The 26133-nt window shown below is 36.1% G+C and overlaps 1 protein-coding gene across 3 annotated transcripts in view; it reads right to left on the reverse strand.

The window, feature by feature from the left end:
* Positions 1-4296: 4296 nt before the first annotated feature.
* The window catches only part of LOC136697482 (sodium-dependent lysophosphatidylcholine symporter 1-like), a 32264-nt gene continuing 10427 nt past the window's right edge, over positions 4297-26133 (reverse strand). Inside the window, exons 1-14 of one of the 3 annotated variants that reach the window (XM_066672628.1) lie at positions 22551-22689; positions 21914-22033; positions 20699-20823; positions 15789-15921; positions 12242-12320; positions 10512-10696; positions 9438-9528; positions 8864-8985; positions 8677-8760; positions 8048-8131; positions 7730-7842; positions 7437-7580; positions 6563-6739; positions 4298-6006 (exon numbers count right to left, since the gene is read on the reverse strand). In XM_066672628.1, the coding sequence (XP_066528725.1) occupies positions 5967-6006; positions 6563-6739; positions 7437-7580; positions 7730-7842; positions 8048-8131; positions 8677-8760; positions 8864-8985; positions 9438-9528; positions 10512-10696; positions 12242-12320; positions 15789-15921; positions 20699-20823; positions 21914-21982 (1446 nt within the window). In that variant the 5' untranslated portion in view covers positions 21983-22033; positions 22551-22689 and the 3' untranslated portion in view covers positions 4298-5966. Of the gene's footprint in view, positions 6007-6562; positions 6740-7436; positions 7581-7729; positions 7843-8047; positions 8132-8676; positions 8761-8863; positions 8986-9437; positions 9529-10511; positions 10697-12241; positions 12321-15788; positions 15922-20698; positions 20824-21913; positions 22038-22550; positions 22690-26133 lie in introns of those variants that run through there. The other 2 variants (XM_066672626.1, XM_066672625.1) reach the window with 2 other exon arrangements.

Here is a 26133-nt window from a genome sequence, read left to right on the forward strand (position 1 = left end):
GGAGAAGGAATTACAATAAAATTTTACTTGACGTAAAAGCGTTGTGTTTCTTTTTTATTATTATTGCATTTAAGGCAGTTACATGAAGAGGCCTAATGTGAGGGATATTTGACTGCAGTCTGAAGTCTCAAAGATACCTCTGCTGCTCTTTATAACAGGAAGAGGCAAAGACAACAACACATAATGAGCAAAAATGAGCATGAAGATGAGGCCAACGATAAGAAATGACAAATTTGTGTCTTTGTACAAACGTTAGAGACTTAAACATGGAACTGTTCCATCTAAAAGGGTTGCTGCAATTTTTATGATCAAATCCAATTAATTACCTTGTAAGACACAATAAGAAAATACATTTCTGTAAAGCATTTCAAAACATTTCTCAGATCAGAATTAAATTTTTCAAAATTACTTGTTCAAACTCCACATCATCTAGTTACATGTGCAACTCATAAAAGACTCTTCTCATTCACTTTGGACATGGTTTGGTTAATCATGCAGGTGATGTTGTACAGCTTTTTGCTCTTTCTTACATTATCCGTTGCTTTTATCCTGTTGGTCAGAATGCATTAGACTGGTCCTTTGTTGAAGAGTTCAACCCCCAAAACCTCCAGGCACTAGTCCATTGCATAGGTCAGTACACACAGAAATGTTGATCTAGTTGTCATGAGCTATGAAGCATATTTTTACATTTTTGGTAAGTGTTTACTGAACTGATGATTAGCTCTCAGGTGAACCATGATTTTCACAGATAAAGGGGAATGTTCATCCCCCAGTTCTGTAAAATAGCTCAGAGGTGCATTTCATAAACCTTCAATTGACAAACTTATATAGACAAAGCACAACACATTGTTACAGTTTCTAACCACAGAAGAAAATAAATCAGGGTCAACAGTCCAAAATAAGTAAGAGGACAGCCACATATTTAGATTACCTTGCTCGCAGCTATGGATGCAGCATGCGAGATTTGTGAGATATGATGTCGATGAGAATCTGTGGCCCAACAGACAGGAGCATCAGGAGGTCTATAAAGACTCCAGTGTAATTCCCCATGCAGGCCTACATCTCTGCATGAAGGTGTTTCCCATGCTGATATTACTGATTTTTCTGATTTTGTTTATCATTTGTGCTAAACAGTCTTGTCTTTCTTTTCTTTATCATAATGACAAGGTCTGTCATTGACCAAAAGTAAAGAGCATGAATTTGAATCTGGTCCAGTCTCTTTCAGTAAATCTCCTACATACAGTAAAGAAACTTTGTACTGCTTATATGCACCTCAAAGTAAAAATGCAGCCCTGTACATTTTCCGTCATCAAAAACATTCATAAAACACGTACAGAAATACTGACAATGTGGCTAAACATTTTGACTGTCCTGTTTATAATCAACGACACAAGGTCATTCTGATGACACTGACATGTTCATTGACATAAAAGCTTAATTTTGGGACATGAACTAAGGATTTTGAGCAAGTTTTTTGCCAGTAATCCTGGGTGTGGTGCTGTTTGAGAAATGTTTGATGATTCGAGAAATGTTCTAAAGCGACTGAGAATAACTGTAATGGTACAGTACAGGCCCATAACTGCTTCCTTCTCTTTCCTTCTTTCACTCTTCAGTGAGTTAGTTTTTTATCAGTGCTGCATCCTCATGTATTTCCTCATGGGTTTCTTTTGTTTGGGGCCATTTCCCACATTGTGTGAATGTACAGTACCAGTCAAAAGTTTGGACATCTTTTCTTTCAGTTATTTTTTTTAGTTTTTTTTTATTTTCTACATTGTAAATTAATATGGAAGACATTAAAACTATGAAGGAACACATACAGATTTAGGTAGTATATAAAAAACTGTTAAACAAACCAGAATATGCTTTAGACTTTAGATTCTTCAAAGTATTTACCTTTTGCTTTGATGACAGCTTTGTACACTCTCTCCGTTCTCTCTGTCAGCTTCATGAGGTCGTCGCCTGGAATGGTTTTCAGTGAACAGCTGTGGCCTCGTCAAGAGTTCATTTGTAGAACTGCTCACCTTCTTAATGTGTTTTAGACCATAACTTTGGTTGTGCAGGTAGGGGTTGGTACACAGTTCTATAGAGTGAAAAGCCCTATTCCACCAATGACTATGTATGAGATGTGTCCAAGCTTTTGACTCGTACTGTACATTTTAAGATTTCATAAATATCCACAGGATCCTGATCCAGGAACTGGCTTAAATTTTTTTTAAATCAGTATTGTTCAACATTCAGATCTGTTGAATTCAGAAGAGAAGTAGTCTAATGATCAACATCCATCCATCCATCCATTATCTGTAACCGCTTATCCAATTTAGGGTCGCGGGGGGTCCAGAGCCTACCTGGATAATGATCAACATGATAAAAGTAATTTATAATGCAAGAAAGTGCAGACATCTATACAAAATCATCTGCATGATTAACATCGTTTATGACATGTATAAGATGTGGAATTTGAACAAGTAATTTTGAGAAATTCTGAGAAATGCTCCAAAGCAACTGAGAAATAGTGCAAATGAGCCAAGGTGTGTCACGAGATGATTTTGTAAGACCTAAAGATAAAAGAGCTGACAGCAGTCACAAAAGCCAGAACTAAACGGAAACTGTGTGGTTGTGCAGTTAGCCAAAAGCTCATTAGATCTAAGGGACATGATTGACCAAGGTCAAAGCAGAAAAAACAGGACTTAGGTCAGGGGATTTGTGGAAAGCATTTAATAAGGTCACATTGAAATGAGAATGATGACTCTTTTTCTTTTTCATTAACAGAAAGAGCAACTTACGATATGCTTCCAACTCTGCAAAACTGTAGACAATGGGGAGATGAAGAACCTAATTAGAAATTATTTGTAGAGTTGGCACACTGAAGCGTATTTTATCAGCATGTAATATTAGTTTGTCCCAGACATAATCAAGTGATTTGTGCATTAGTGTGTTCATTCGATAATAAGTGTTTGGAGGTTAATGTATAGCCTAGTGGTTGTATTAACAGAGTGGATAATTTAGTGCATGAGGGGGAATGTATTGGAAAGCAAACCCAGGCTATACATTTCTGCAGATGAGGTGAAGCACAAGATTGGAAATTGCTAACAAATGTAGGTAAAATATACAGATCCCACAATCTACTGCAATAAATATGCTGTGTGTGGTACTCTGAAAGTAAAAGAATAGCTTAGTTTACAGAGTTAACAATTCCATTTGAGAATGCAGTTGATGAAGCTTTGGAAAGAAAGAGGCTGAAGTGAGAGAATGCAGGCGGCAGATGCATAAAAGACCAGTACAGATAGATGTTAGGGGATTTGTAGCTGTCTGCCACATCCTTACTTCTGCAGTTCAGATTTTGAGGCCAGAAAAGTGGCTGTAGATTGGAGAGCACAGGCAAGTTTGGGATATACACTGTAAAAGTGGAACGGCTGAGGTGATTGGTGTATTATCTACACAGACAACTGGGTAGGTGAGTATGGTGTTTTGTCTTGTCAGTGTGTAGTGCAGTAGATCCAGAGGAAATGAGTGAGCATGCATTAAATGTGCCTGTGGCCGTAGTCACCGTAACAAAAGACACTTTTGTTCGAAACAGAAAACAGCGGCTGTGAGAAGTTTTGCTGTGAATGTTTTCTCCCCTACCATTATCTGAACCCACTTATCCAGTTTAGGGTCACAGTGGGTCAGGAGCCACTGCTACAAAGCGGAAACACGCCCTGGAAGGGGCAACAGTCCATTGTAGGGCAACACTGCAATGCCAAACAACGTGTCCTTTAGGACCATGGGAGTAAATCAGAACACCTAGAGAAAACCCATGTGGACATGAGGCGAAAACTCCCATTTATCTCTTATTAATTTGTTGAAAGTGGAATAAAGTGTTTTATTGCTTGAGCCATCATTATGTCCATTAAAGTTTCTGAGTCTGAGCTTCTTTATGTTCATTGCTAATACAATTTCCCAGCAAATTAAGAGATTATTACTGAAGAATCATAAAAACTATATATAGTGGTAGGAAGTGCTTTATAGAAAAAAGAACCCAATGTGTTACTCAACATGCAGCAAGAGACCAACCAACCTTTCATATTATAAATGTGTGCTGTAGGGTCACAGGTAATAAACCTAGAGCTTTGACAATCCCTTTGGAGTTTGGAGCTCTCATTTTTTTCATGATGTTAATAATGAATTAAAAATGTACAGATACAGGTAGACAGGGCCTTAATGATCACATAACCTTGCCAATATTATGTTCCATTTGATGTGTAGGAGAATGTGACAGGAGTAACTTAAATCAATTAATTTGGAATAAATTTAAATTCAATGTATTTTGTGTAAATCAGTGGTTCTCAAACTGTGGTAGGTGTACCACTGCTGGTATGTGAAGCAACAAGAGATGGTACACTGAAAAATTTACTACTTAATTGAGGAATTTATTAAAAACTGAGAATCTAAAATTTCCATGTGTAAATTGCATAATGTTTCAGTTTTCATAATTTTGCCCTGATTTGTGTAAAAAAAAAAAAAAATACAATGTACTACACATACAGCATAGTTGATTAGGTCTGTAAGGGAACAGTAAAGAAAGCATTTTCCCTCTTTTTTTTTCCAAGGAGGGAACGCAATCCCCCAGTTTTTTGAGAAACCAGGGTAAAGAAAGCCTAGATTCAGCTGCTTATTGGACATAAGTAAAGGATAGAGACAGACGTGAGCAGTCACCTCCTTCACCTTCTTATACAAGTGCAGAGAGTTGCTTTGTGCATCTGCTCCAAGTGCGGCACTGGTTTGACACACAGCCTTTTAAAGCCCATAACTGATATTAAATTGACTACTTTTTTTATTTCTTTCAAAATGCTTATTTCCCAAAAATGTTATGTTACCAAATATGTATAATTGTGTTTAAATTATTCCATCTATATTTTCTAGTAATTATTTTATAATTTTGTCTAAAGCATGCAAAAAAAAAAAAAAAAAATAACAAAGATTTTCCAGAAAATGAGGTCAGGGTGGTAGCATATTGCTCCTAACACTGTATATACTGTTTAGCTTTAATGGTGCCATTGGTAATGTGCAAGGCATTAAAGCACCCCATACCATCACAGATGCTGACTTTTCAACTATGCACTTACAATCCAGATGGCCCCTCTCTTTTGTCCAGAAGATGTAGCATCTAACTTCCATGAGGATTTTCTAATTTTTACATAACAGACCACTGGAAACTTTTACACTTTACTTAAGTCCATTTTAAATGAGCTAAGGCCTACAGAAGGAGGCAGTGTTTCTGGATCCTACATAAATATGGCTTTTTCTTTGTATTTGTGTGTTGTAACTTTCACAAGTGTGTATGCAGTGAACTGTGTTCATGTGCAACAATTTTGGGAAGTGTTTCTGAGCACAGGCAGTTATTAATTGCACTGATTTTAATGCAGTGCATCCTCACTGAAATTGCATGAAATTCACAGTTAGTCAATACTGGTTTTGGGCCTTATCCTTTGCATATAAAAATGTCTATATTTTTAAAAAACAATACAATTTCAATATTTGTAATACGGTCTGTGTACCAATTCCAACTGAGTTGCAATAGATTTGAAATAATTTGCACACTAGGCAATTGTGATTTACAGTTACAAAATTGATTCAAGGTTTTTTATTCAGCAAGTATCACTGTATTGTCACTAAATTAGCATATCTGCTCTCACATTATTTTATTCTTTATTAACAAAACTTTTTTTTGTCTTCTGTAAACTTTTTTGTAAATTATATATATCTTTGATATTTAGATTTGATATTTCAGATTATTTGATTCAATAATTAAAGTGAGGTGACTTGAACATTATAGGGGAGCAAAAGCATCCTCATGCCACCCACAGATGTTGCCTGTTTGCATTATGTCCATCCATTTCATAGACGTCAATATGTACTATTGCTGAGAGATACATGAACAAAAAATACCAGACTAAATCAGTGCATAACTATCAGGTTTCATCTCTTCACAGATAAGCTTCTTTCTTTATTTCTTTATTCTCTGAACTGTAAAACAAGAAAAAAAGAAATCAAAGTTACATAACACAAAGCAGATCAATTTGTTTGATGCAAAATGTCTCATGGTGTATTTTTCTAATTAAAATGCTGAGCAGACATGCTGCATTCAACAAAATTCTGTCATGATTATGTTTTCTCCCTCAGAGGCTGAAAGAGTATTTGCAGAACAAGTTTAAATGCCTAAAAATGTCATTTCCATGCATAAACTAGATAGGAAATGTTTTCTTAGTACAACATTTCTGTAGTATTTTTAGTCTAAACTCCCCACTGAGGATAGTCATTGAAGTAATTAAAATACTTTTGGGAGTAGGACCATGCCCAAACTCCTCCTCTCAGCCCTACATATAACCTGTGAACTCATATATTTCATGACATGCAATAGAAAAGCACCAATATTGTTAACACAAGTAATAAAAATCCTCACAGCATAAGAAGCTATAGCACCATCTTCTGGACTAAAAACACTTCATGGTTGCTGTGGCTTGTTTCTGCTTATTTGTCCAGTGTAATTTGAATTTAGTATGAAGCAGAATTGTCTACATACGCCAATTTCTGCAGCTGAGTCTGAATGTGCTGACGTCGCTGCTCATTGATGGGGTAGAAGTAGAAGAGCACCAGACCAATTAGCAGCAGGATGATGGGCACTGGGGCAAAGAGCACCTGCAGAGTGATGATCACAGAGGAGTTGTGTCTACACGCCCCGGGTTGATACCCTGCAAAACTGAAGATATCAGGAGACGGGTATTACTGCATGGGGTCTTTGATTCATCCAATGAAGATCTACCTATTTCTGTCCTGCAGCTCTAATCTAGATTAACTGAATGAGGCTTAATGAAACTGAAGTGGGTCAGATGATTAATATTCAAATGCTGATACTTTCTCTACTACCGCTGTGTATTATTCATTCATTCATTCATTCATTCATTATCTGTAACCGCTTATCCAGTTCTGGGCCGTGGTTGGTCCAGAGCCTACTTGGAATAATTGGGCGCAAGGCGGGAATACACCCTGGAGGGGGCGCCAGTCCTTCACAGGGCCTGCTGTGTATTAGAGTTTAAAAAAAAAAAAAAAAAAAAAAAGAAGTGATATTGTCTTTCCTCAAAGCTAAATATTGAGGAATAATTAAATATTTAATTTAATTAAATTAAATATTTAATTAAATAATTAAATTAAATATTGATATTCTTGGATCAAGGAGCTAACTGGGCTCTGCAAAATGGTGGATCTCTGAGGTAAATAAACATAGACAAATTGTTTTGCATAGACTGACTTGATAATATTTATATTACATTTCTGCAAATTATTCTCCCAATAGTTTTGTTCTGAATAACAATAATTAACATTTCATACACTTTCAACAATGAAGTGCACTAATAAAGCACCCACATAAAGAAAGGCTGAGTGAATGAAGTTCTTACTGTAGAGCTAAAGTAGAGATCCCATTTGACAAGCCTCCTCCAAACTTGTTGAAGAAGACATAGCAGGAGTAGAACATGGGCTCCAGGTCTGAGCATGATGGATTCTTCACTTTAAAATCATCCACCACATCTGGCAACATTGACCTGCAGAGAGAAACAACAAAAAAATATAATGAGAAAGATGTACTAGTTTCTCTGTTGTTTCACTGATATGTTTTTCATTTTAGAGCTATTTTTAACCAAGAGATTAAAACATAGTCCATTTCAACTTGTCTTTGTTAATTCTCACTCACCATGGCAATAAACAGAGGGATGCTACACTGGTGCCTATTAAAATGCCTGAAAAGGCAATAACAGGAAAATTGTCCTTCACAGTCGATAAAATGATGAGGGCAGGAACACAGAGCTGCAATGTATAAAACATAAAGGAAGAACACATGATAACTTTCTCCAATAACATGTTTTTCACATTATGAAATCCATTATGACTGGATTCATTTTTGCTTTTTTAACTTAGTTAAATGCATTTATTCAGACTTCTGAATTAGACTTTTCATTAAAGTCACTCTCTTAATGTGCACCTGAACAAAGTAATCAGAAAGAAAGCTTACAGATAAGCCAATGAATATAGTGGTCTTTTTGCCCAGTCTGACCAGTACAGCCTGCCAAAAAGGGACGGAAAGTGTTGCAGCAACCTGCACCAAAAAAATAAATACAATAAAATATCGTTAAATAAACATATATTTATAATATTTGTCCTGAAATGTGCCCTAAAAGGCCAATGGTTTGTAGATCTGTTCATCCAACATTTCTTGTAAGATCAGTGCTATTAATATGTTTGTCCTGATTTTTCTTGATTTTGGAACAGTTCTGCAATAAGTTTGATCTAAAAATGTAAAATCCATTATAGTGGAGAAGTTCATGCAGGATATCATAAAGCAAAACAGCTCCCAAAAATGATATATTTTTTTCTATTGGTAGCATTATCACTCTTTCATATAAAAGCATGTATGGGTTAATTATAAAAATGTAAATGTTTTTATTAACCATGCAAAAACTATAGACACTAGGTTCCTATCACCATTCTCTAAAATAAACAATTTCATATCAAATCACACTGAATGACTTTGTTAACATCATTAATATAAATATGAAGAATAAAATATTATAGTACATGTATATTATTTATGCTAAACCATAATTAAATCAAATATTTCTTTCTATATAAGAGAGTAGTCACCAGCAATATGAGCACAAGGTGCTGGAAGTGTGCCCCCATTCCGGCAACATGTGTACAGAAGAGGGCAAAATTTCCCTGAGCCATCTGAAACATAATCCATTAGTTAAGAGATGCTTATTTCCTTTAAGCTAAGGATTATTAAATATTTTTAAATAGAAAAATACACAAACTGCTTTAGGTTTCTGACCAGAAAAGCAACTGTAGAGAAGAAGAAACCAAACACAAGACACACATATGGAGTATGATTTATAATCATCTTCATGCCGGTGAAATACCCCATTTGTAGGCGGTCCAGATTACTCAGTGGAGCTGGTGATGAATGCACACAAACACAAAGGTTGTTCATCATAGTTGTTTACTGAAACATTCTTCCGACAATATATAACATAACATATGTTAAGTGATATACGGTAATTATTTACAAAAAAAAGGAGAAGACAAATTTAGGAAAACTATAAACTTGAAACCTCAAAATCTGAAGTCTGAGGTCAAGTTTGTAAAATTCCTACAATTCCACCTGCTAAGTTACTGTTGCTTTATCAGTCAAAATGTATATAAGGCTAGCAGGAGGCATTTGTAATGCATTTATTTTACACAACATGCACTGTAATTGGACATAAACACACCCAATTAACATTATTTGATGAAATGTAAGGTAATTTGCTGAAATTCTATTTGAAATATATACATTAGACTGACAGTGCAAGTGATGTTTCAGTGTTACTAAAAAATAAAATATTACAGTAATGATCAATATTTACCTAATTGCTCCTTTACTCCAAAGAGCAGCACAAGGCAACTGAGGAAGTAGAGAGCTCCTACCACCAATGCAGAAATCAAATATGCTCGCCTCTGTAGACAAAACAGGAGCAAAAATGAACAAAGATATATATATCTCAAAAGTCAAGAAGGACCAATATTTCCTATTTTACAGGGAATGTAATTGGTGTAACAAGGTAAAGATGACAGATGCTATGTTGCTGCTTTTTTTGTGTGATTTATTTTTTTTTAATCAATCTACAAACAAAAGGGTGACACACACTCACATATTCACTCACAGACACATTTGAGTAGAAAATCCACCTACCTACATGTGTTTAGTACCATGGGAGGAAATCACCCAGAGGAAGTCCATGTGGACACGGGGACAACAGCAAATTCTACACAGACTGTCAACTAGAGTGGGACTCAATACAAAGGTTTACATTTTAACTGCTGAAATTTTAGGGTTGTGGATTTATGCCCTGTGATGAACTGGTGCCCAGTCCAGAGTGTGTTCCTGCCTTGTGCCCAGTTATTCTGTGCTCTGAAAGGATGCTACTGAAAGATATTGTAACTGGACTATTTTCACAAGTTTTTATTTAACAGAATGTCTACTGCATAGAAAAACATAGAGCATAGAATATATTTTATTTCACATATTGTGCGTGTGTGTGTGTGGGGGGGGGGGGGGGGGTGGCGGCGGCATGGTGGCGCAGCACGTAGTGTTGCAGTCATGCAACTCCAGGATCCGGGTGACACACACTGTGGAGTTTGGTGTGTTCTCCCCGTGTCCACGTGGGTTTATTCTGGGTGCTCCGGTTTCCTCCCACGGTCAAAAACACACATTGGTAGATGGACTGGCTACTTGAGAGTGTCCATAGGTGTGAGTGTGTGAGTGAATGTGTGAGTGTGTGTCACCCTGCAAAGGACTGGTGCCCCCTCCAGGGTGTTTTTCTGCCTTGCACCCAGTGATTCCAGCTAGGACAAACCACAACACTGAACTGGATAATCAGTTACAGATAATGAATGAATCAATAAATGTGTGTGTGTGTGTGTCTGTGTTGGGGGCTCACCGTGTTCTGCAGAGTGTCAGAAAGAGATGTAGTGAAGTTAAGCTCCACTTCAAGCGAATAGTTTCCAAGTGTGGCACTGTCATTCAGATGGCTACAGGCATGCATTCTCTTAGCATGGTAGACTCCCACAACTTGACCTTGAATGGCTGCACCTAACAATATCGCAAACATCTCCATCCCCATCCCTAAATATACACAATACACAAATGAGCAAAAATCCAAAAAAAACAAGAGCCAATTCACTAGAGCAGTAAATGATGTCCTGTTATTGTGGTATTATTGTACAAAACTGCATAATTTACAGGACTGTATATGATATACACTACTGTGCAAAACCTAAGCACTACACACACACGCACACACAAAATGTTAAAACTCTGAAAAGACTTTAAAAGACTTCTCATTTAAAGGCTATAGGTTTTAAGTTACAAATCATGATTTTGAAAAGACTGTGGATCTGGCAGGGTCACTATTCGCATGAGCAAAGACAAAATCTTTTGATAATATAGAACAGGGTTGATTTTATCCAAACCCAAAGATGAGAGAAAGACAGCTCTCCTGATCATCTTACACCAAACTATCAAGATGAGAGGAGTTCACACTCTACCAGACTTCAGGTGATTTTACTCAGACAGTGTAAAATTATCTCTGACGGTGAAATATTTTGGGGAAAAAATATATAATAATAATAATAATAATAATAATAATAATTAGAAGAAGAAGAAACACCTTTTTTATTCCGTTAGGAAAATTGCTTCTCTGCATTTGACCCATCCGTGGCAGTGAACACAAAAACACACACTTGTGAGCAATTTTTCACAAACACTAGGGGCAGTGAGCACACACACACACAACCGGAGCAGGGGCTGGCAACCACTTCTGCGCCCGGGGAGCAGTTTGGGGGTTAGGTGCCTTGCTCAAGGGCACTTCAGCTGTGATTAAATATTCAATACAAGACTGACAAAGAACAAAGAGTGACAGAAACTAAACAGCATCAACAAGAGACTAACACTAGAAAGAAGGAAAAGGAGATAAGCTAGGGTAGAGATAGCAGCTAAAAAGAAAAAGAAATCAAACAGGATACTGACTGAACAAGAAATAGCAAAAACAGGATCACAAAATTAAGACTAATAGCTAATAAAACAATGGAAAGCAAACAAGGCACAAACTAAATAAGAGCTACTAGAGAATAAGATACCTGAAACACCAGCTAAGCATTAACAAACATATTGGAAACAGAGGCACCCTAAAGAAACAGCTAGATACACAAGAAGACAGTCAGGTAAAATGAACAAATATTTGGGATTGCTGGACACACACAAACATGGAAGAGCGCATGTTGAAATGTCCAACAAAGGAAAGACATAGGCAGTGTGCTTACATACAAAGACCTTATGGCAACAGTCTGCAGGAACAGCTGAGTGTGCTTAAACAAGAAGTGAAGCTAAGAAACATGGGGGAAAAAATTAAGAGTGAGAGAGAAAGGAAGCAAAGAAGAAAAAAAAAAAAAAAACAGAACAGGACAGAAGTGACACCAAGTTTAAAGTTGTCATACAAAATACTTTTCTATTATTGATTTGTTGTGTCTATGTAATATTAAATTGTTTAATAATATTTATTAATTACATTCATACTTAATGTTTACTGTGTGTGAAAATCATCTACACCTGTTAAAGACCAAATATATATAAAAGTTATATAAAATATATATAAAAGTTTGTGTCTCTTACTGTAGCCAGTGGCTGAGTCTCTGTCTTTGTCACTCCCACCCAAAAACATGTTTAATGAGGAGTAAGGCACATGGTAGCACTGAGAAAGAGAACATAAATAGGTCAAAGGGACCTTCCTCTTCTAGTTTTCTAAATATCATGAACTGCCCGTTTATTAGAAGCACCAAACCTGTAGCCTAAGAACTTATCAGATAAACCTACAATATTGTTGCATTTTGAATGTTACAAATTATTGGTTGGCAGTCATCTATTCCTATGCACAATTGATCAGCCGTTCTCTAAATGTGAGGGAAAAACACTGGCATGAATTAGAATTCATACATTTCTAAGAGGGAATTGTAATACATTGTTACCAAATAGTGATGCTCAATGTTGTTTGTTCAGTGTTATTTTTGTAATTTTTTTTACTGAATTGGTTGAATTTAGAAACAGGCTCCAGATAAATTGGCTAAATACTGTCTCTGTCCAAAGAAAAACATTTATCCGTAAAACAGTAAGTTGACAGAAGAAGGATAAACCCCTTTGAACAATGGAAATAAATGTATAAACATTTTATTTCAAGAAATTTAAAGTATTGGTCCATTCAACACAAAATTACAAGGGTTGGACAATGAAAGTGAAACACCTGGTTTTAGACCACAATAATATATTAGTATGGTGTAGGGCCTCCTTTTGCGGCCAATACAGCGTCAGTTCGTCTTGGGAATGACATACACAAGTCCTGCACAGTGGTCAGAGGGATTTGAAGCCATTCTTCTTGCAGGATAGTGGTCAGGTCACTACGTGATGTTGGTGGAGGAAAACGTTTCCTGACTCGCTCCTCCAAAACACCCCAAAGCGTCTCAATAATATTTAGATCTGGTGACTGTACAGGCCATGGGAGATGTTCACCTTCACTTTCATGTTCATCAAACCAACCTTTCACCAGTCTTGCTGTGTGTATTGGTGCACTGTCGTCCTGATACACAGCACCGCCTTCAGGACACAATGTTTGAACCATTGGATGCACATGGTCCTCCAGAATCGTTCGGTAGTCCTTGGTAGTGATGTGCCCATCTATCACAAGTATTGGGCCAAGGGAATGCCATGATATGGCAGCCCAAACCATCACTGATCCACCCCCATGCTTCACTCTGGGCATGCAACAGTCTGGGTGGTACACTTTGGGGATTCTCCATACCGTAACTCTCTCGGATGTGGGGAAAACAGTAAAGGTGGACTCAGAGAATAATACATGTTTCACATTGTCCACAGTTAATCCTGTTGGATGTGTTTCATCCTTCTTGGTGGTGTGCTGACATTACCCTGGAAACCGTGGCTCTTGATACATCACAAAGACTTGCTGTCTTGGTCACAGTTGCGCCAGCAAGACGTGCACCAACAATTTGTCCTCTTTTGAAATCTGGTTTGTCACCCATTATGTTGTGTGCATTACAATATTTTGAACAAAACTGTGCTCTTACCCACTGCTAATTGAACCTTCTCACACTGCTCTTACTGGTGCAATTAATGAAGATTGGCCACCAGGACTGGTCCAATTTAGCCAAGAAACCTCCCACACTAAAATGTCTTCAGTGTTTCAGTTTCATTGTCCAACCCCTGTATGTGATAAACAGAAATCCACAAAAATGGAGATATATATTTTTGGGACAGTGACGACATGTAAATTCACAACATGTTGTGCCACAACTTTCAGTTTTTGTTCTAACTGGAATTACTTATTTTCCCAGCAAGAAAGCTGTTTAATTTTACATCACTATTGGCTTTACACCATTGGCATCATTAAACCTGATTCTTTTATTTTCAACAACGGTTCCGTTTGTCTCAATTTACCAACGTAATGAAACTTGGGTGCACTAGGAACTGGGGGAGTATGGCAAGCCATTTTAACATTAAATTGCTTTCGTCTGACTATCTTTTACTACATACTGGATATCTACAACAGAGTTTTGACTAGTAACAATTATATTTTGACTTGTCAGAATCACTATTTAAGATATCTGCATTTACAATCATATTAATACAAATTAAGGATTTATGACTCATCAAATTGCATATTTGTTGATGTCGTTAGGGATATCTTAGAAGATATTTTGACTAGTCAATATATAATTGTAGATATCTTAAATTACTGTTCTCAATAGTCAGATTGTAAATGCAGATATCTTAAATTATCATTCTGACTAGTCAAAATATAATTGTTACTAATCAAAACTCAGTCGTAGATATCCAATGTTTAATTAAAGATAGTCAGAAGAAAGCGATTTAATATTAAAGCAACTTGCCATACAGATTCTGCACAGTTCCTAAACAAAGAAAGCGCTATTCTTTGGTCGTCACCTTTATTTAGCCAATCAGCAGCCAGAGTTATGTGTCCATCATTCAGTGCTGCATCCAATGGAGTCACAGCCCCTCCTACAGGGGTTCATTTTGCAGCAGCTCTGAGAGCAGGTCATCTGCTAGCCACACGATCTAGCCACATTCGTGGTATGACTAAATCCAGGGTTGAACACAAAGTTAGCTCGCTAACCATATAATCCTGCTTCGCGGTATACTCCACAGGAGGTCAGTGCTGAAACACTGAGAACAACAGTTCTGCTTTTATATAGAACTGATGTTGATCCTGGAAAAACTACATTTCATTCACAAATATTAGTCCTAAATAAGCAATTCACTCTATGACATTTTGACTGGACGTGTGTAATGAGAATGAGAATTACTTTTAGACTCTTAGACCAATAAGATTTTTTCACTTCAGACCTTATTGCAGTTAATGATGAATTTTAAATCCGTAATACAGGATTTGCAAATTACATGAGATTCTGCTTTACCATTGTTCAAAAAGGCTCCTGACAGGCAATGATCAGACCTGATGGCAGTTGGCTTAATACATTTCTGGAAACAAAAGTTTTATCAAATTTTCTACTGTGGAAAAAGTTTCACAAATGTATACTGGGCCCTTGGAAGTCTAAGCAACATGGTGTATGCAGGGAGAAGGTATATTTAATTTCCTGACAGTGAGTGTCAACTCAAAAAAAAATTAATGGAATACCTGTTACAACCTTAAAGTACCCAAATTGAAAAGCCACTGATGCAGTTGAAACAGGATTATTCTAGCAGAGAAAGCCTGATTATTGATGAGGGTAAAGTAAGCCTGGTGAAAAAGCCAGTTAAAATGTACATGCATTAAACACTGCAGTATATGGGGCAGACTGAATCGATGTTTATGTTCTTTCCTGACGTATGACTGTATATTTTACAGATGCCTGTATATAATGGGTTAATAGTTGTTCACAACTCAGTTTTGGTTTTCTACCTATAGATGGAGAATCATTTTTTTAAAGCATCAGCTCCTTGTGGCTTTGCTTAATCTGTACTTTGTCAAATAATTTTGCTGCTATGGGGCATCCCGGACACCCCTAGTTAATGCTTAGGCCCCCCTAATCATTAATCTCTAGTGACAGCCCTGCTTTACACATTACAAAAAGTTCCTAAGTCAGATGTTTCTAACTCAGGCCCTAGTGGATGGCCATGATAGTGGTCTTACACTCATGAAAGTGTCAAACAGACAGCTCCATATGAAGTACCAACTGAAGCTGGAGGCTGCAGACATGCTGTCCTGAGGCGTGTACCATACCATGATGTAGGAGACCACTCCCATGGGTGTACTGTACACAATCCTGGAGGGGAGAAACAGAAACAGCGGACCAGAGTGACTGAGCAAGTAAACAAAATCTGAGTGAGAACAGAATGGAAATAAAAGAGCTACACATTCAGGAATTATACTGATTTTATTATTTATAATTATAACTATGGAAGAACAGAGGGAAAATTTATTTAAAGTGTGTTGTTAAGAATGTGAAAAGTATTTTTCTCTTTGACACACAATATTGAAAATAAACAAACTGGAATTTACTCTTTAGGAACAAAATATATGACCCTTGCTAAATTGCTTTAGCCTGAAAAAATGTTCAGTACCATGACATTTTTTAGTTAAAAAGCAGGAAACATGCTTAAAATATACACAATATAAAAATATTTACACAAGTTCTTCAGCAGTGAATACAAGAAATCTCATTATCTGCAGTGGTTGACAGTAACAAAGTAGAAGTATTTTGTTTCTGTACTAAGGTACTTTTGTTGTGTATCGGTACTTTCCATTTAGGCCAATGTTTACTTGAATTCCACTACATTTCAAAGTCAAATATAATATTTTTACTCCACTACATTATAAAAATCTGCCATTCCTGGTTTATGTGTAAATAAAATAGTAATGTATCTGAACAAATCTCAACGGCACCAGTAGACAAATGAACATTGTCGCTGCGCTGAAACTAGTAAAAATATTTCTCCACCTAAAACCAATAATACCAAAGGCAGAATTTTTTAATGAACTGTGGTGCAAATTTGAGACTGTAAGTAATCAGTTTCAGTTCTTAGAAATATTATGAATTAACAAAATGATTTGTACCATTTAGTATTTGGCTGAATTTGAGTCATCAGCACTCATTCTATTCTAATCATTAGTACTATTCCTTCATGTACAGTTTACGGATCTTTAGATTCCACAAATCACCCACTGAGGGTGAGAGTCAATTGGAGATTTATTAAACACACAAAAAAAAAAAACATAATCGTTGTCTGTTTCAGAAAAATATGTCTCAGAATTGCAGAAACAGCTCAAACGATACTCTGCAACTATGCAGACAAAACAGAGAGCTTAAAGGAACACAATGTGATATTTTTAGTTATAATTGCAGCTTTAAAATCATTGTGATGCTTCACTGACCTGTAATAGGGAGATTAGGGTCTCTGTCATTGCTACTCTTAGCTCAGCATTATGTAACTTTTGGAGTAGGACAGGAAACCATTCCTTCCCTCCCACTCCCTACCAATTTCAGTATAATGCTGTAAAAGTTAATTGTACTGGGGGAGCCCCAGGAGCAGAAAAAAATCGTATCTACTGTTCATGAATGACTAAAAAACAAATATATGTTCTAGTGCAAAAAAACACTAAAGGCCAATGTATGATTTTGCATTGACTCAATTCCCAGCCAATGCCATAGCTTGCACAAGTGTCACAAGTGGGCATGAACATCGCTCTGCAATTACACCAACAAACACCTAGGGCTGAATTTCAAACATATTCTTCAGCCCTTTGTAGTACACAATGTATTGGTGTTCTGGTATTAGTTTTACAAATATTTAAAATGCATTATTTAGGGAGTGTGTAGTGTAGAGTAGTTAATATTTATGGACTTTTGTACTTGAGCAACTTGAACCATGTAGCAGTCAAGTTACATTTCTGGAGAAATGGGCATCAGGCTGCACTGCTTATGGCATAGGTTCAACACAGAAGCATAAATTGGGTTTAACACTCAGGAGACAGCGACCTCTGTTGGTTTGGAGGAGCAGCACCTTGGCTGTACGTAGTTATTTATTCATTGTATATAATCTTTGGCCATTTCTGCTTTGTTCAACCATGTCAGACTAATTAATGATATTTTATTAAAAGACTGGGGGACCAAGTGTAACATCATACAATTCACCTACAATGTGTTGAGCATGTGTCTAGTTACAATAATTATAATAGAACATCACAGCCATAATGGTACATTTACTTTCTATACTTGAGTACAAAAGTATTTACCTTCGGATTTACTTAAGTGAAGATCTACAACGAAGACTTCTACTTTTACTGCAGTAATATTTTACCTTGCCCCTCTAATATTTTTACCTCTCTGATCTTGGCTGTGGCAGTTTGGAAAAATAGAAACATTATGGAGCAAGAGATGAGTCAGACCAAAATGAGATTGTGTAGTTCAACCAGTTGCTGTTTAAGCTAGTGATTTTCAATTCCAGCACATGTAAAATGTGAAAACATACCAATCACCAGGATATCTATTTCTTAGGAATTTGGTTACACTTGATTGGACAGATAAACAGGGTGGTACTCAAGACCATTAAGTTAAGTGCAGACTCAGTGTACAGTGTGATGTAAACTTAATTTATGTCACAGCAGAAAAAGTCAAACACAGATTTCGGTCAAAACAGGATCTTTGTATTTCAGTCCCTTAAACAAATCTTTTATCATGTCTTAGTATTTATGTCTTTCAAGGGAGAAAATCAATCTCCAGTCTTTTTGAAAATCACATACAACAGCAGACAAAAATAAACCTTGCCCCTGAGCAACAATACTGGAAATATGGGATGAGATTTTATAACCTGAGTCAAAAACTTCTGAAAGTGTGAAGGGAATTTTTTAAATGCATGTTTCTTTAACCTATGCGAGTGTTTATTGAATCACTAGTGTTTGATGGTAATCACTAAATGATTAGTAATATACAGGACATACAGGAGATCAAGGATGTTTTTCATTCTAACTAGCACGGGATATAGCTGATTTGTAGAACTCAGTTTCTGCACAAAACTGTTATTTCATTTTTCCCTTATAAGTGGCTCAGCCCAATATATATATATATATATATATATATATATATATATATATATATATATATACACACATATATATATATATATATATATATATATATATATATATATATATATATATATATATATATATATATATATATATATATACACACATACACATATATATACACACATATACATATATATATATATACACATATACATAGACACCAAGAGAAGACATTTATAGTCTCCAAAATTAAAGGGGTATATCAGACTGACAGATTCATTGCAACCACCACCAGAATCACCACAATCACTTTAATCATCCTCTCCTTCTCTCTCACTTACCCTCCATATATGGACTTTTCAAGAATTATTGAGGAACTTTGTGTACACAAATCTCTCTGTCCAGATTTTACAGATTAGGCCTAAACATTGCCCCTGCCCCTCTTTATCATTTATGATAACATACACTAATGATGGCCTTCAGAGTATTCACTGGCTCTGCTACCATCTACCTCAATAGACTTTTAAAACCATATGTTACCGCCCGCCCTCTCCGTTGCTCAAAGGAGCGCCAACTAACACGACCAACCCCCCGTACAGGTCAGTCGAGGCTATTCTCATCTCTGGTACCACACTGGTGGAACGAGCTTCCATCAAAGCAACAGAAACCCTCTCTGCATTCAAGAAATCCTTGAAGACCCAGCTCTTCCGAGAGTATCTCTTGCACTTAAAGTCTTTCTTTAATGCACTTATTACTTTCTGCATATTGCACTCAATGTAATCTGTCTTACTTAAACATTGTTAATAGAAAATAATTGATTGTCCTATGTGCTGTTAATTGAAGAACAGAAATCTTATCATCATTTTCAAGATAAGACCGTCTCATTTTTTAATTTAAAATTAACAGGAACATCAACAATACTCTTATTTCGTTTAACCTATTTCGGTTAACCAACCTTCCAAAACAGCCAGTCCTGGACCTCTTTTCAGAAAAAAAATTTAATTCATTTGTATATTAATTCAATGAAAAGCTAAAAATATTATAGTTGATATACTCTATATAACTTTATATATATATATACTCTATATAAATTTAATTTGGTTTAATTAGGATTCAAGTATGTAAAGAACCCTATTTTAATTGTCAGATTTTTTTCTTCCTCTTTAGGGGTCCAAGCAGTGAAGGTGCTTCAGTATTGTTTTATCCTTCTGCTTTTTATTATTATTATTATTATAGCTCTGAGCACTACTGTGCAAGGAACCCTGCTGTAATTGTTCAGATTTTCATTATTCCGCTGCAAAAAAAAGACATAAAAGGAATCGCATAGCCCAAACGGTAAGCCCTACAGACTTGACACTTGGTTAACAGACAGTAAACCCTCCCACTACCCACTACTCAGGCGCAAAGATACGTTTTACTGAAGAATTGACTACTATTACAGATTGGATTTATCCCAAAATAAATCTTTCTGACTTAATTACACAGTACAAACCTAGTCGTTCTCTTAGATCCATGGATGTTGGCTAAATCGTAAAACCCAGAATCTGTTTTAACTCAGCCCATGTGCTTTGGTTGTGTTTTGTCCATGTTTTTTTTTTTTTTTCTGTTTTGTTGGGTCTTCATTTCCAACCCCTCTTTTCCTTGTGCTTCATCTTTTGTTCCCTGCCCTAGCCATGCCCTGAGGTTTCATCAGCCAGGTAATTAACTGTTCTTTGCCCTCTGCATGTTTAAAAGCCCCTTGTCTTTGTGCTTTCTGTCATTTTGTGTGTTGGTCTAATGGTGGTTCAGTGTCCATTTATTCCTGCATCTACTCTACTTTTATTGTTTTGTTTCTCTCTTTAATCTCTCCTGTGATAAATCCCATTCTGCATTCTATTATCCTTTCTGACACATGAAATATGGCTGTTCTGAAAGCAGAAAACACATGAATGAAAGTTTGTCTTTTGCACACTACTGTATAATTCAGCCACAATTCATATCACTTCTCGTGTTCTCCTCGTGTCACGTCTTACCAGGGGATGAGTTTGCCAATGCGAGTGCGGCCACTCTTGCTCACAGCATAGCCAACTATAGGGTCAGTGATGGCATCCCAGGCCCGTCCAAGGAAAAGTATTACCGACACATAGAAGGGTTTCATCTGAAAGATATTAACTTTTAATAAATGACTGTAAACCACACAGCACATACAACAATCAGTCATAACATTAATACCACCATGTTTTCTCCACATCCAGTGTTCACTGACTGTATACATGATATTTGTAGCTCTAACATTACAGAATGTAATACATCTGTTGCTCTGCTCAGGGTCCTCACAGGACCACCACAGAGCAGAAACATTTGGGTAGTAGAAATATTTGGTTGGTGGACAGTTTTAAGTCCCGCAGTTTGGTAATGCTTTCCAAGCTTGGAGGAAATGTAGAAAACGCTGCTAAACACTGAGCTAAATGACGATTATAATATTCGCAACAAATTCAGAGGGGACAGGAGCAACATAGCATGAGCAAAATCACAGAAAGAAAAATGTTCTGAATAAAGAATTGTGCTGGTAAGTAGCACCAGGGAAAGCAGACTCTCCCAGTCAGTCCTAAAAATCTGTTGTCTGCTTCTCATTTAAAATTTGCTGCAGGAAGTTCAACACAGCCGTTTTAACACAGATAAAAGACATAACACTGAGAAAAGTAAATACATTTCTATGTAAACACCCTGAAGGAAACAGGAACACCACCAAAAAAGCAACATAATTTAATACAGGAGCATTTAAATTGAGTGTGCTTTAATTTAAATTTAAAGTAGAAGAGGAATATGCAAATGAAAATTCCAAACTTGTGACTGACAAGGCTGCACTTAGTTTCTCATTTACCAGCTTCTTATTTTTCCTATTACACTCTTACCACTGAGAAAGTAGCATGCAAGGGTGTGTGTGGGTAAATGTTTTACAACAGTGGTTTAAAAGTCCAGTTTTGAACCTTAAAAATAGAATGCATTTTCTTCTCTAGAATGAGAGGTGAATATATGCAAGATAACATTATAGGACTGTGTAAAATAAAAGTTGTTGCCTCTGAATCAAAACCATGTTAAAATCAACAAATATTACAGAAAAATGGTACAATTATGTTCCCTAAATGAAGGTACTGAAAATGTACAGTTAAAGGCATCACCTGAGTGACAACAAGAGCTACCACCACAGTGACAGTTTTTCTGACTATGTACATAAAACTTTTTACCTGCACCACGTCCAGAAAGAAGATGGGCATGAAAAACGCCCTGGCATTCAGTGTCATTGGATAGGGCATCCCACCAATGGCATAGCATAGTTTCCTTGACAGTGAGATAGCTATGACTTCCTGTAAAAGAAAAAAGGTTTTTATAACATCATATCTGACTTTAATCAGCTCTAAATGATTTGCGGTTTTAATCCATGGCTTTATTATATTTCTTAAAAAAAAAAAAAAATTATATATAAAAATATATCAGACTGCTTCATTCCTGTAAATTTCCAGCTTTATGACTTTATGTTCTAATGTAAAACATTGATACCTGTAACATACACTGTAAAAAAAAATCCTAATTTTATTGAAAATACCTGTACTTTTTTAAAGTAGTTTTCTTTTTTTTCCTGATTGTATACATACCTCTGTATAATTACAGACATTATCTGTAAATTAATAACACAACTGTTATTTTAAGTATTATGTAAATAATTACAAATTACATGCATTTCTCTTTTCTTTACAGAAAAAGTACAATATAATTTATACAGTTTTTTTCTGCTTTCTAAAATTATAAACAAATTAATGTAAACTTACAGCAATTTTCTGTAATTAAACATTAAGTTAGTTATTGAAAACTTTATGTTCATACCTTTTCCTTTGTAATTTTACTGAAAATCTTAGTTTATATTTGTCAGGATCGCGGGGTGGACTGACGGAGGTGGACGCACACGCTAAAACACAACCGACTTTATTTACAAAAGAATAACAAAACAGATAGACTTCGAAAGAAAGGAAACACAGTACAAATGACCGACAAACAGGAGAGACACAAGGGAACTTAAATACCAGACACAGACAAGATACACCTGGAACAGATAATGAGAGGGCAGGGTAACAAATGAGACACAGACGAGGAGGCGGAACAAAAGCGGGACTAGGGCGGAGACATGGACAACAACAAACAGAGCCATGTGCTGAGAGAGCACATGGCGGGGAAAACAGACATGACAGGACGAGTGCGTGACAATATTCATGTGTACATGAATTACATTACATTAAAACTTTGCGATTCTGGTTACAAATTTATCAAGTTTGTTTTATTAATACACAGTCTTTTTTTCATTTAAAAGAGTACAAAGCAACCTCTCATGTTGTGCCTCTGCCTGCAATCAATCAGTGATGTCAGTGAGAAAAAGAATATAAATTCATCTGTTAAAAGTAAAATTAAGAGTAATACTAATATGTAACATAGTGCATGGGTATTCAAATTGAAAGACTAACGTGGTAAACAGCATGGTTGTTTAAGATGTGGCGGTCTAATTTCAAACCAGTGCACGGGACTATTAGCTTACATGTAGCTATATTCCTATTTTGACTGTTTAATGTCCTCACAAAACATATAGGATTCTGAACATATGTACTTGCCACAGAATATGATGTAGGAAATTGCTTAAAAAAATAAATAAATAAATAAATAAATAAACCTATTCCTTTCTGCCTCTGAAACCATGCTCATTTCCATGATGTCAATTCAGACAATAGATTTTTATATAGACAAACAAACTTTTTTTTTCTTTTTTTAAGTAGAAGTAGTGGTGGCTATAGGTGATCTGTCATCTGTCAATTTTTTATTTTGGTTCTTATGCAGTCAATGTCAGTAAAATGTTTTTGTATGTTTGGGTGCTGAAGGGACACTTCTGGGGAAGAAAAAAAAGGCTCTATATTTGAGCATAACCAAGGAAATAATCAGACCTGGAGACAAATTAACTGACAGAACTATAGTTACACACTGAAATGAAAACACCATTTTACCAAAAAAAAAAAAAAAAAAAAAAAAGTTCTCTTTTCCTTGTTGCTAAGTTGCCATGCTGAGAAATTGCTATTGGCTATCTGAGCGTGTTGCTGTGACCATGACTGGTTAACCTGACTGTCATTCAGGAAACTGGCCAATGACAAATGTGTGTCTCTGTGTGGTACGAGCTAGTTGCCTACCTGGATTATTTTACATCTGCCTGACAAATTCTTTTTTAGAGCAAATTGTAGTTGAAGGGTGCCAGAAAATATACTGGAAACCTTAAACAGGAAATTTCAACGAACTTATATCCTGGCAAAACCAGGTAGGAAAAAGTTCTAAATTTGTGAAGTTAGCCCAAGTAAAAAAAAATTCACATTGTGTTTCATTTTATAAGATGTATACAATAAAACATGAATATCTAAAAAAATTTAAATGCATTAAATCAGTCAGTGCGTAATACATAATAGGTTAAATAATATATGCTGGTAAACAAGTCTTTTTCACGTTATAGATGCATTGAAATGCTGTAATATAGCTAGTGTTGTAGGACTCGAATTCAGTCTCGAACTCATTTTGAATTTGAAATCTCAAGGTTAGGTGTACTCTTGAAATCGTTGTCAAGACTCAGAATTTCTCTGAGGTAACGTTAATGTTAAGGTGCTAAAAGTTCGCAAACTTTTCCTATCGTCATTGACTATTAACGTAGCTAGTGTTGTAGTACTCTAATTCGGTTTCAACCTCATTTTGAATTTGAATTCTCAAGTTTAGGAGTACACTTGAAATCGTTGTCGAGACTAGGCAAGATAACGTTTACGTTAAGGCACTAAAAGTTCGCTAAATTTTCTATCATCAATGACTATTAGTCACATTTAAATGATAACCAATCTGCTTAGCAGTTCATTTTTCTACATAGACCACTAAAATCATGTCGTCATTTTGTATTTAGCGCAATGTTATGTTCATATTTGGCACTTTGAGTGGTAGTCATTAATGGTGTTTTCAAAGACATCTATCATGTTCTGTGGTGGCTAAATTAATATGCGCCGCGATACGCATTTTTTTTTTTTTTTGGATATATTTTTGGTTATATTTTTTTGGAAAATATAAACATATTTTGTTCTTTGGATATTTTTCTTTTGTACATCACCGCATCCTCTGAATTACAAGATATGTATAAGTAAGCTACTTAAAACTAAAGCTGTGTATAGCAGTCATATCACTTTGTGGTTTGTTAACTTTTTAAGAATGACCAAAAAGGTAAAAACACTTTCAGTCAATTTGTAGAGCTTATCAAAGAAAGCTATGTCAAAGCTTTATCATGTTTCAGTGAGTATTAGATGAAAATTACTGCATCAAAGCTTTCCTTGCTTTCCTTCAACACCAGCTTCTGCTGGTGACAGGTTTCAGAAATGTAAGCTGGGTTGTTGATGAAAGTGGTTGAAAGGCTGCTCAGTAATAATTTTAGGCTATATATTACTTAATGTTATGTTTTCCAAAATATATGATGAAGTGAAAATATATATTAATGTATATCACGTATACAGGGTGGGCCATTTATATGGATACACCTTAATACAATGGGAATGGTTGGTGATATTAACTTCCTATTTGTGGCACATTAGTAGAGGGGGGAAAACATATTCAAGATGAGTGGTGACCATGGTGGCCATTTTGAAGTTGGTCATTTTGGAAAGAGGGTCATGTGACATCAGACATATTGGGAATTTCACAAGAAAAACAATGGTGTGCTTGTGTTTTAATGTAACTTTATTCTTTCATGAGTTATTTACAAGTTTCTGACCACTTATAAAATGTGTTCAAAGTGCTGCCCATTGTGTTGGATTGTCAATGTATTCATAGTTTCAGGTGCTGCACATCTCGTATCTTCACAGCATAGACAGTTGCCTTCAGATGACCCCAAAGATAAAAGTCTAAGGGGGTCAGATCAGGAGACCTTGGGGGCCATTCAACTGGCCCACAACGACCAATCCACTTTCCAGGAAACTGTTCATCTAGGAATGCTCGGACCTGACACCCATAATGTGGTGGTGCACCATCTTGCTGGAAAAACTCAGGGAACGTGCCAACTTCAGTGCGTAAAGAGGAAAACACATCATCATGCAGCAATTTCGCATATCCAGTGGCCTTGAGGTTTCCATTGATGAAGAATGGCCCCACTATCTTTGTACCCCATATACCACACCATACCATCAAATTTTTTGTTTCAACAGTCTCTGAGGGATCTATCCAAGGTGGGTTAGTGTCAGACCAATTGTTGGACCATTTGAATGGTTTTGTTAACTTCACCATTCACATAAAAGTCTGCCTCATCACTGAACAAAACTGTGTAAAACTGAACTTCTGTGTAAAATGAGGGTCCTGTTCCAATTTTTGTTTTGCCCATTCTGCAAATTCAGTGCCCTGATCTGGGTCATCC

Source organism: Hoplias malabaricus, chromosome 5, assembly GCF_029633855.1.
Source record: "Hoplias malabaricus isolate fHopMal1 chromosome 5, fHopMal1.hap1, whole genome shotgun sequence".
Lineage (NCBI taxonomy): Eukaryota > Metazoa > Chordata > Actinopteri > Characiformes > Erythrinidae > Hoplias > Hoplias malabaricus.